The 12,207-nt window shown below is 44.0% G+C and overlaps 1 protein-coding gene across 4 annotated transcripts in view; it reads right to left on the bottom strand.

Moving 5' to 3' along the window:
* GRIA1 (glutamate ionotropic receptor AMPA type subunit 1) overlaps positions 1-12,207 on the bottom strand; it is a gene marked incomplete at both ends in the record, with an annotated part of 282,453 nt that overhangs the window by 96,787 nt on the left and 173,459 nt on the right. For 3 of the 4 annotated variants that reach the window (XM_079773354.1, XM_079773353.1, XM_079773356.1), the window contains 3 exons: positions 1,803-1,907; positions 6,737-6,904; positions 8,893-9,054. In XM_079773354.1, coding sequence (XP_079629480.1) covers positions 1,803-1,907; positions 6,737-6,904; positions 8,893-9,054 — 435 coding nt within the window. The remainder of the gene's footprint in view (positions 1-1,802; positions 1,908-6,736; positions 6,905-8,892; positions 9,055-12,207) is intronic. The other variant, XM_079773355.1, reaches the window with a different exon arrangement.

Genomic DNA, 12,207 nt, shown 5'->3' with positions numbered 1-12,207 from the left:
GGCAGGGCAGAAGTACTCAAATCAAGTTGAAATGAGAAGTAGATGCCTGTGATCAGGTCCAAAAAGAGCTCCAGGACCATGAGTGATGGGCAAGGATAGTGAAATCAACAATGCTGGACCCTTGATGAAAGGCCTTGGAGAATTTTCTCTACACTTCTCCCTTGGCAGTCATTTATCAGAATTTGTCATCTTGCCTGGATTTACAAGGTATTTTGTTTGGATAGAGATCCCTATACATTAGTACCCCACAGTGAAATTGAATCTCTGAATGGTATTTCCTGAGGGTTAGCTTGAGTAGAGCCAGTGCCAGATCTAGTATTTAAAGCTCCTAAGCTTCTGATGGATGGAGCTTAGAGCACACACATGTCAGTGGAATGTCAAATTGGACCCAGAACCTAGAAGGTATGTTGGCACGTCAGTGGGCAGGATACACCTGAATATCAGGAGTGTTCCCATGGCCCCGAATCAAGCAGTAGCTCCTCTTTATTACCTCCATCAGGTATGGCCATGTCATGTTCACCGAAGCCAGCACAACTAGGTCACCCTTGAATCTGAGAAATTACTTTGCTAGGAGGCTGATTGAGGAAAAGGCCTAAAGCCACAGATGTGGAAAAATTGATTTTCTGAAATTCAGATCCCCTGTAAACAAAGGATGCTTAAGCTCACATTCTAAGGAAGGATTTAGTCATTGGAAAGTAAGTTGAAAACAGGCTCAGGGTCAGAAAAATAAAGCACAACCATTTGCTTGTGGATTTTAAGGTTACTCTTTTTTTTCTGTTTGCTGATTTATCCATTTTATGAGCTTACACAGCTTGACTCATGAAAATTCAAGACTGACAAAAAAAAAATCCTTGTGGCTTAAAGAATGGAGTTGAAACAGACAGACAGACAGACAAACAAACAAACAACATGGGCTGAATGTCCATTACACTTCAGGTGCTACTTTTAAGAATCCCTCACCACAGACACTGGAGATAGCAGGCATTGTTTCATTTAACACTGACAGTAACCCTGTGAGGGAAGGGGCATTATCTCCCTTTTGGAGATGATGTCACTGAGGTCCAGGGAGGCTAAATAACTTGTTTAAGGTCACATGCCTGGAAAAGAATAAAGCAGAGATTTAAATCCTGGCCTGGGCACAGGGACGTGTATGAAAGTGAGAAAGAACATGGTGTATTCAGGGAAGTGAAAGTTGATCAGATTGACAAGTAGAAGAAGGAAGTGAGTTTCAAGGGTCAAGGTCAGGGACATTTGTGGAGTGCAGAGCACATAAGATCTGACACAATTCTGAATGTTTTTTTTCAAGGATTTAAATGTTAATCTAAAGATCTGAATATCCACATGTGTTATATATTGTATATATACACACACATATATTTTTTTCATTCCTACTTCTATATGGAACATGGAGTAAATGTCGATTAGGACAGGATGGTTAACTACATCCGTAACACCATTGTCAAGATCTTACTTCACACTCCCTCAGGAGTAGCAGTAGCATTTTGTACATATATATATATATATATATATATATATATATATATATATATATATATATATTACTTTATATTTTTAAGGTACTTGACCATCTCTTGGATCTTCACCAGAACCCTGAGACAAGGCTTAGATTTGTATCTCCATTTTGCAGATGAGGGAATCTATTCTCTGAGAGAGGAACTGACCTGCCCAGAGTTCCAGTGGCATAGCTGAGTCTAGAATTCTCATTTCCTGAGTCTCTCCAAAAGGTGGGCTCACAAAGCCCTCAACTCTTGCCCGAGCCTCTGAGCCAAAGGGATTTTTACCTTCCGGATGCCATCATGCTTCATTTCAATCACATGGAGGGTATAATTGGTCCGGCGTCCTTTCTCATTGAACTGCACGTTTCCTGTCAGGCCTTCAAACCGCACCTGGAAAACAAAGTCAGGTGGCAACCAATGAACTCATAAGGTGTACTTCATCTCTGTTGGCTTTTTCTGCTGAAGTTAAAATTCAGAACCCCAGAATGTTACACAGGATGAGGTCTTGGAGTAGCATCAATACTAAAGAACTCTCTACTCCCTTGCCCATAGCAGGTATCACTACTAGAGCACAGTTCTCTTTCCTACTAAACTTTCATTCTGAAAACGTTTTTATTTTCTATTGCTTTAGGCTAACACTAACAATCTCTGAGCCATCTCCAATCAAACACCCCCACCAAGAGCACCACCCTTCCTCAGACACACCCCCTTCAGATGAAGAAACTGAAGGAGGCCAGCTAAGGAAAGGGGGTGGTATGCTATCCCTGGAAGTCAGGAGAAGACCTAGACTAGAAGCCAGCCTTATGGTGCCTTGGGCTATGCTTGGATATAGTTTCTGAATTCTTTGTGAGTCCAGGGAATAAAATACTTGGACATCTGAAGACCTGGAATTGGGAGACCTGAAGTTTCCCCCAGCTTTCCTCTGAACAGCTGAGTGACCTTGGGCAATTCACCACTCTACGCCTCCAGTTTCTAAAATTCCTGCCCCAAGTACCTTAAATGACACAGCAAATGAAAGTGTTATGAAAAGTTAAAAGCACCTGAGAAAACTCTTTATGTTAAGAAGAGAGCAAACAAATGTTCAGCAGGTCTTAGTTGGTTAAAACAAAATTTGTATTGGAACCCCAAAGAATGCTGCAAGGGATTTCTTCTCCACAAAGGAGTCTGATTAAATGTTCATGGCCTCTTCAAGCTCATATTGAAGGTCCAGTGGTCAACAAGAGCATCCAAAGGCGTTTTGGGCCAAGCCTGCTGTTCTGGAGGTAACCAATAAATCTCACCCAAGTACACCCTCAGACTGAGGATGAGTCTAACTGCATATCATTGGCTCAGGTACCAGAAACTACATTCTCTAATGGTGACCAGCTGTGTGTCCTCAGATCAGTCTGGCCTAAGGCCAGAGAGGTGAGTCTCTAGCGGTTACCAATACGAACTTGGCCCTGTACCCCAGCACTGTTTATTTGCCCCTTCTTCAAAGAGCTTAAAAGGAAGCCTTGCAGTGTTTTATCTTTTTCTGACAGTGACCAACTCCTCTGGCATCAGAAGGTATAAGAATAGTTGGTGTGTGTGTGTGTGTGTGTGTGTGTGTGTGTGTGTGTGTGTGTGAGAGAGAGAGAGAGAGAGAGAGAGAGAGAGAGAGAGAGAGAGAATATGAATGTGTGTGTCTGCTCTGAAGCTGAGGCTGACCCTCTCATCACCTTGTGGTGTGATTTCACAGTGGGGAGGCCATGACAGGCCCCCAGTGCTGAGCAAATTACACAGCAAGCTCTTCACACTCAGGAGAAATCTGGAGAAATCTCACTCTGGAAAGTCTATTCTGGCTTTGCTTTTCAGAGAGAAAACAAAGCACAGACCTGCTACAAAGAATAAGAAAAAGGAAACAATCTCTCAGCAACTTTGCCTTCTCACCTTGGCCATCTCCTGCCCATTTTAAGCTTTCCCATTCGTTCAGGTTCAAGGGTTGCTAATACCAGCTTAAGTGACTCATTTGAAAAAAAAACACACAAAAAAACAGATGGGGATAGATGTGCTGATGACTGGATTGTAGACTGGTTTTCTCCAACAGAGAGCAGTGTCATTAATGATCCAAATGGGCACCTACTTTTTGGCCCAGTCTCAAGTCTCATACCAATTATCAATGGCAGATTGCATGATGTCTCTATTACTGTTTCCCCATTTGTTTAATGGGATCAATTAGAGTTCAGTGTATTTTAAGGTTATTTTAAGGATTAAATGAGATTTTATGATCAATCCTTGGTCTGCTCTGACCATCCATAGCTCCAAGAGCCCAGCTGTTATTTAGCTCATCATCCACACATTTATAGGTATTCTTTCTCAGGAGTTTGCCTTCCCTTTGAAATTAGGTCTTGAGTCCAAAAGGCAGGGACTGTCTTACACTCCTATTACCCACTTCATCCCAGATCTCATCTAATAAAATGCTGAGCATACCTGCATGTTGATATTCTTGATCATTGGCCAATAGATTGTGAACACAAAGAGTGAGAGGAAGAACAGATATTCTTCAGTTAAGGTCCTGGGATGGGCTTCCAGGAGTGACTATGCCCTCTCCCTCACCTCCTGGTCATGCAAATATATATGTGTACACGTGTGCATTTTTTCTGGGGAAAAAAGAGTCCAAAGCTTCCTCCTCTTCCTTCTCCTCCTTCTCCCCCCCTTCTCTTCCTCCTCCTCCTCCTCCTCCTCCTCCTCCTCCTCCTCCTCCTCCTCCTCCTCCTCCTCCTCCTCCTATCTATGGCCCCAGATGCTAAGCCTGATTTGGAGAGCTGGGTCTTCTCTGCCAGCCAGAGCCTACATATGCTCACTGTAATGCCTTCTCCTTTCTGGAGCACTGAGGGCTTCCAGGATATGAGCTCATTAATATTCAGAATGGCTCCCTGGATGTCAGGCAGGGGGCAGACAGGCGGCTGATGATCTCCACTCTGCTGCTGGGGAAATTATAGCAGGATGAGGGGTAGGGATGCACCGATATTGCCCAAGACCATGTGCTCTTTGTTGCTGGCTGGGCCACAGCTCTTGCGTCTCCCCTGGGCTTCAGGGCAGAGCAGTATGTGTGCAGAGCGAAGTAGCAAGTCCACGTGGATTAGAGTTTCAGTGTTGCCATTAACTAGCTGTATAATTTTGGGAAGACTTTCTTAGCATTTCTGAAGCTCAGCTTCTCCATTTTTAAAGCACAATTAATAAGAGTAGCTACCTCAGAGTAATACATTTAGGATTCAATGAGATCAAACATGTAAAGTATGTTCAGAGTCTTGTACCTAATAAGCCTTTAACACATCATAACTGATATTACCATTATTTTTAGAACTTCACTCCCTAGTATTCTAGCCCTCCAGGTAGCTGGTGCTGGGCCTCCAGGCCTAAGTCACACACATTCCATCTGTAACAGAAGTGGAACCACAGGTCCCCGGCTAATGTGTGACTCAAAGGCCAGTGGTCAGGGCAATGACCTGAGCCCCTAACCCTTGTACTAAGGACTGAATGTCACTGGGACTTACCCAGCCCTTTGTGGGCACACAGTTGTTCCCTAGTGCTATGACTACTTCAAGAGATGGGTCTGGAAAGCAAAGTGAAGAGACAGTGGCCATGTCTGTAAGTGGGAAGGTCTCAGAGGTCAGTGTGTACAAGCAAAGGCCCCTTGGGCCACAAGACAGGCCTGGATTGGGGAGAGGAGCCCTGGATGAGGTCTGGTCCAACCTTTGCTAAGCTGCTGTGTAACTCCGAGTCACTGCCCACTCTGGGCTGGCTGCCTCAGCTACAAAGTGAGGGAAAATGGACATCATTACATCATTACTCTCTAAGACCTCTTTCAGCAATATATTCTAGTGATTGTGGGTACTTAACCAGGATTTTGAAAAGGAATCAGTTTGAACAGTTGATCTTAGGGTCAGAATGTTGGGTTTTATTTTCATTTTTGTTTTTGTGACTAGTTCCTCCCCACCCCCAGTAGAGACGGAAGGAAATTTCTTGCAGGCAGCTCTTGCCTTCTGTTATCAGCCCCAGTGCATGGCCCAGGCATGGGCATGCTGTCAGGGAGCAGTGATTGGCTGCTGGAGAGGCAGGCACCTGTCTTGACTCCAAGACAAATAAAAGCAATCATTATTCTTTTGACTAAGGTAACTGCCTCCTCAAAAATCCTAGTGAAGGCAGAAGCAGAAGAATGAGTATACATTACAACCAGAAAGATGTGGGTTAGACCACAGGAAAATTAATTAGATACTTGGAATTCTTAGAGGCAGTTGTGACACAGGAACCTTCCCTCTCCCACCTCCTCATTGTCATGACTAAATAAAGGGAAGTCTGTAGGGGATCTGAATAATCTCAAGGCCACACAGAGAGTATATCAAGGTCACCCAGAGAGCCAGGGACCCAGCTGAACTTGGAACCCAGCTCTCCTGCTTCCTGGTTCAGAGCCCTTCCTGCCACCCAGGTTGCTTTCTAGGCTGCATCACTGTCATGGTGGCATCAGAATATCCTTCCAGGGACATCATTAAGATGGGAGAGGCAAGGCAGTTAAAAGGGTTGTGCAGATGAGGGCAAGTTCCGAGGATCTTCTAAGTCAGGAATGTTAAATATAGAGCCCACGTGTATAATTGTTTCATCTTACTTCTACAGAAGACATATTACTAATTGGATATTTATACTCTTCCCTGTTGAATCTAGATTCAGCCCCAAAATCCTTTGCATAGCCAATTGATTGGAGTGGGCATGACCATTTTTCTATCCCTGCTCTTTAACTGTTCTTAAGTGCAAACAAAATTAATGACTGCAATGCTGAGAAGCAAGGAAGTTGAATCTCAAGTACTGAGAAACACTGTCAGGGCTCCTTCATGAAATGTGCACAGAGATCAAAGGTCATGAAGAAATCCCGAAAGCCGGGGCAAGACGGGAGAGTCTCCAGGAGACCACCGAAGTGGTTCAGTCTCATCCCTGTGTATTTCAAGTCCCCTTTCCAAATACGGAATCGCCGGCATATTCCCTAAGCAGAAAATATAGCTTTTACACTACCAGGAATGACTATTCCATACTATTGTTTTTAATTTCTTCATGAGCTTCCATGTAATGCCAAGAGCCACACACAGTGCAGTGATGTTCCAAATAGGCATGCTCCACCTTTTCTTTTAAATAGCAACATTCCAGCTGACACATGCCAAAGTGCCCTGTGAGGCTCCCAGAAGATGGGCAGCCACTGCCAGTCTCACCTGCTGAAGGGCTCTCTGGATGTCGATCCCCTGGCCCCAGGGCACAGCTGGGTTAGCCAGGCAGTCCCCAGCATTTCCCCGGCGGGATATGTCGATTCTTTGCCTCCTCAGGCTCTGGAAAGCCTCAGCCATCACCTTCACCCCATCGTAGGTGAGCGCAGAGGTGTACTGTTGGGAGGAATGGAGACGGTTAGGTGACAGCACTGATAGGGAGGCAGGGGGGAGCTGTATTTGGGTAGATGCTTCCCGGTGACGAGAATGCCTGGAGTGGGCCAGATACAGGGAATGGGAGGGAGGCAGTGGTGAACCAGGAGGTGCCTGCCCCTTACGTGGGGGCTTCTGTGAATTGCTAGCCAATATTGCCCTCCTGAACTGTGTCTTGCTGGCTGTGACTTTGGAAGAAAAGCTGGGATTCTAGATTTTCGTGTGCAGTCTTGCAATTTTATAATGTTAGCTCATTGGAGGAAAAAAAGAATGCATAGATTAAATTCAACACATCATAATCATCGGATAGAGTCCATGAAAATACAGTTGCTTTTCTCCATGTTCAAGTCACAGATTGGGAACTCAGAGGAGCTGTTTATTCCACCATCCCTTGTGACATTAAAACAAAAAATAATCCAGGAAGGGTAAGCACTTAGCTATTTTTACATGTGACTCACCCCAGGGGCAGGTTTACAAACTTTCCCCTTGTGCTTATTCATGATAACTCTCATTCCACCCCGCCCCCCCCCCCCCCCCTCTCTTGCCTAAAGGAGGATAAGATGTTGATGAAACAGAACCAGGATAACCGTCCAGGATAATATTTCCTGGCTTTGGGACTCACGTTTGTCATCTTTGTTAATTAGTCCCCAGTGCCTAGCATGTTCTCTGGCACATTCAAAGTTCACAACAGAGGGTTGTAGGATGAATATATAAGTATTTTTTCCAGTTTTTAACTTCGATTCTATCACATTTGATATAATATGTACATATTACATTTTGCTATTTTTATAGTCTGCTCCACTCTTTTCAAAACTGGGGTATTTACATATTAATTTATTAACTGCTATGTGGTTTGCTCATTGCTTTAAAGCACATCTGTGATTTTGTTTGCTTAGGTTCATATTGAAATACATCTTCATTTTGAATTGCTAAGTGGGTTTGAGTAAAAGTGGGAGGAGACACATCCCAGTTAAATGTCCTGCCATTCACAAAAAGATTGACCTAGTGACAACAGAAAGTCACAGAGGATTCCCTGATTTCCCAGATAAACAAATCTGGCCTCAGGATCCTGCTCAATGCAGTGATCCACAGAGTCACTGCCATGACATGGGAACGAAAAATTACCTTCTGCCCGTATTCTAAGCCATTGTCAAATAGCAAACAAAATAGATTTGGGCTGCAGGATTTAGAGCTGCATTGCTGGGAAGTGGGCAGCAGACAGTCTGCATGATAATTGGGAGTTGTCTCTCTGAGGCAGTCAAGTGCTTGATATTGCTTATTTAGATTTCTCTGATTTTTAGCTGGGTACATGGCTGACCAGAATAAGGGCCGGCTCACTGCACAACTCAAGGAAGCTCAATCAACAAACACAAAATGTGAACAGCATACCTCTAGAGCTGTGCAAAATGGTGCCCCTGCACAGAACAGAGATGCCTTTTTTCAGCCTTCACTGTAGCTAGCTGGGGCTAGGTTTCTAAGACATAGCCAGTAGCATGTGGGTGGAAGATCTATGTGTAACTTCTGAAGAGGGCTCTTAAAGGAAACAATTGTGCTTTTTATTTTCCTGTTCTCCTTCCTGCTGGGTAGACTACTATGGTAATGGTTAGAGCTTCAGCAGCCATTTTGGGCTATAAGGTGGCTCCAAAAGCTGAGGACAGCAGAATAAGAAAACAGAAGATGACTGAGTGTTTGATGATTTAGATCTGTTATATAAGCCCTGGATTGCTGACTTCTGAATTTTGTTTATATGAGAGAAAAACAAAATGTCTCTTTTGTTAAAACCATTGTCATTCTGGATTGTCTGATCTTTGGACCCTCAGTCATTATGGATATCTTTTCCTTAGCTTGTTTATCTTAGAAAGCCTGTCCTTGAATGGCTAACATTGTACAGAAATCGGAGGCCGGCCACGGGGCCAGTTTGGTCGTTTACTCTCTGCTGCCCATCTCCTCACCTTAGGTCTCTTCCAGTCCACCCGGGTGTGGTCTCGAGAGTCGCTATTCTTCCACTGCTGCATGATCTTGGCTGGGATGGTGTCTGTGTAGTTCACCAACTGGAAACCTGTCACATTTGCTCCACTCTCCTTGAATTTGTTTAAGTCAATGTCCATGAAACCCTGTGCAGGGAGGAGGAGGAAGAAGTCAGAACATGTTGCCTGGATAAATCCATTTAACCATGTTACAGAATCACAGGATTTTCCAAACTGTTCCAGAAGGTGGAACCAACTTAATAGAGAGGCAGTTGTGCCTCCCTTCCTTCTGAACTCGGTTATTCCTTAGTTTGTGCACCAAGTTGTCACAGTGGTTAAGAGTGCTTGCTCAGGAGCCAGCGGTACTTGGTTGAAGTAATGGCTCTGCTACTCATAGCTATTAGTGATGCTACATTGTACTAAGTTACCTGATGGTTTCTTGTCTCAGTAATGGAGGGTAGGTGATTGGGGAGAAAAAGCAACGTAATGATGCATGTCAAGTGCATAGTGCAGACGGAGTGATCAATAAATGGTGGCTTGGATTATTATGATGCCATAGATACAGAAGAGAATTGAAACATAGGAGGTTGTCTCCTCTCCCACCCCCACCCTCCACCCCTTTGAGAGAAGGGGAATCTGAAATCCAAGCCCTGTGGACTCCCCAAAGCCACACAAGTCTGTGGAAGAGGCTGGATTCTGATCATCCCTTGCCCTGTGCTCTTTCTTGTACCACAGACTAGATCTTTACTCAATGAAGCCTGCACAACTGTAACATCTACAAAGGATTCTTTAGTCAGAAAGAAACTTTCCTCCCGATTTGGTGAAGTTCATTTTAACTCAGGAAGCCTTCAACTTAAACAGGAAATCTTGTATTTGTATAATCTATAATGTACAGTACTTTCATATCTACAGCCTCATTTCCCTTTATGAGTTTATAAAGTAGACATTATATGTCTATTTGCCAAATATAGAAACTGAGATGCAGTTGGAAAATCGACTTGCACCAAGGCAATTCACTGAATTAGCTGTTTGCTCACTCACTCCTCATGCAACAAACATTTTTGAGAACCTGTGAAGCACTATTCTAATAGTGAATAAAACAAGTTCCTTCTCTTATGAAGCTTATATTCTAGTGAGCAAGAGAGATAATAAACAAACAAGTAAATATGTGGCATAGCATAAATAGTATCATCTAGGAGACTAGGCAGTAGCAATGAGTCATATGGCAAAAGATAAAGTTGGACAAGAGGATGAGGAGAGGAGGGTGATGCCATGCTTTGGCAGGTAAGATCAGGATGAGCCTCCCTGAAGAGGTGGTGTTGGCACAGGGACATGAGTGAAGGGAAACCTTGTAGTGAGCTATGGGGACATCTGGGGAAGGACATTCTGAGCAAAGGCTCAGAGGTGGGAGGATGCTTGGCATGTTCCAGAAACTGAGGAGGTTGGTATGGCTGTAGCATTGTGAGTGAGAGGAAGAAAGGGCTAGAAATGCAGTCAGAGTGGTAGCCCAAAGCTGCTCACATAGAGCTTTGTGATTTGGGTTTCTTTTCAGGTATTGTTGGTGGCCCACTGCAGGGATTTAAGCTGTGATCATAATGTCAGTGCTCTGTGGGCTCCAAGGCTTGGAAAAACTGTCAAATCCTAATGGGTGAAACTGGAAAATGAGCAGGGGAAGTAGTTGATGGATTGAGGGTGGGCAGAGTCCTGAACTGGCAGCCAGGAGCCCTGAGCACTAGTCCCAGCTCTGCCTGTCCAAGTCTCTTAATTTCTTCCTGACTTGATATATTTTCATTTTTCTCCCTATATATGTTTTTCTTGATTTCAGAGAAAGGAAGGGAAAGGGAGAGAGGGATAGAAGCGTCAAAGATGAGAGAGATCATTGATCAGCTGCCTCCTACAAGCCCCCTTCTGGGGATTGGGCCCACAACCCAAGCATGTGCCCAAACCAGGAAACAAACTGTGACCTCCTGGTTCATGGGTCAATGCTCAACCACTGAGCCACACTGGCCGGGCTGATCTAGTTTCGTTATTTAAAAGATCTAGCCATAAACAACTTCATGACTCAAAGATACTCCCCAGACCCTCTGCCTCTAAAGTTATCTGATTCTTTATTATTTGTATTTTATAAACAAACCAAGCTCAGTCTCACTCAGAGCCCTTGTCCTAGTTATTCTGGAAGCGTGTCTTCCTTGAATGGTTCCTTTCCATCTTTTGCATGTCAGCTAAAATGCCATCTCTTCAGAGAGGTCTTTCCTGACCTTGCATGCTAAGATCCAATTTTCACCCTGTGGCCAATGCTGTTGGTGTCCTGCTCATTTCCACCCCCCTTCATACACTGACAGTCTACTTTTTAGACTAACTGCAAATACCTGTTACTTCACCTGTGTGTAAGGTAAGCCAGATGTGTCAGGGAGTTAATATGCCCAGAGAAGCTCTTAACTGATGATAGATGGAGAGTTAGCAGATCAATACTCCAGAATCCTCTCCCCTCTGGGGTGGAATAATGCTGCAGTGTGCTCTACACCATGCCTGCAGATCCCCGAATGAATTGAGTTCCTGTACCCCGCAGGAGTAAGTGCCTTGATAATGAGCCTTTAATGATCATCTCTTCCCTACTTCACGTCCCTAATTCCCTGCTTTTGTTTCTAGCATTGGCACCCACAGAAAGTACTTGTACTTAAATCCTTGTCTTAAGACTCGCTTTTGGGAGAACTTGATCAAGCTACAACCAACACTCAGTCTATCCAGTTTTTTTCCTGTTAGGGTTTCTGCAGAGTATTTACACCATTTGCGGTTATCTCCTTCACTATTTGTTCCCTTGTCTTCTCTCCTCCCATTGGAATGTCAATTCCATGAGGGCAGGGACCTTTTCTGTTTTGTTCACTAATGCTTCCCAGAACCTAGCACCTGGAACAGTGCCTGGCACAGTGTAGATGCTTAATATATACTTGTTGAGTGAATGAATAAAAGCCAGAGACTTTCCTCAAGCAAGAATGCTGATTAGCCAGGGGAAATACGATCAGCAGGCAGCAAATGCCAGTGTATAATTTTCATTGGTTGGAAAGAGAAGCTCAGGTTGGAAACATCTTTTGAGATTAATTTTGCCCATAGCCATAGTTTCCAGACTTTCACAGAGGTCTACTGATTTGCACATGGTTTTAGCAAGCTGTTACCACAGATGAAATCAGAATTAGGTTCCTGTACTCAATATGCATTTGAAGACATTATACTACTTAAGAGCACAGCTAACCCACCACTGGTTAAAAGCTAATCCATAGTCGAGAGATTTCCCATAATTTT

This window comes from Cnephaeus nilssonii, assembly GCF_951640355.1.
Source record: "Cnephaeus nilssonii genome assembly, chromosome: 5".
Classification (NCBI taxonomy): domain Eukaryota; kingdom Metazoa; phylum Chordata; class Mammalia; order Chiroptera; family Vespertilionidae; genus Cnephaeus; species Cnephaeus nilssonii.
This window is presented reverse-complemented; position numbering and strand designations above follow the sequence as displayed.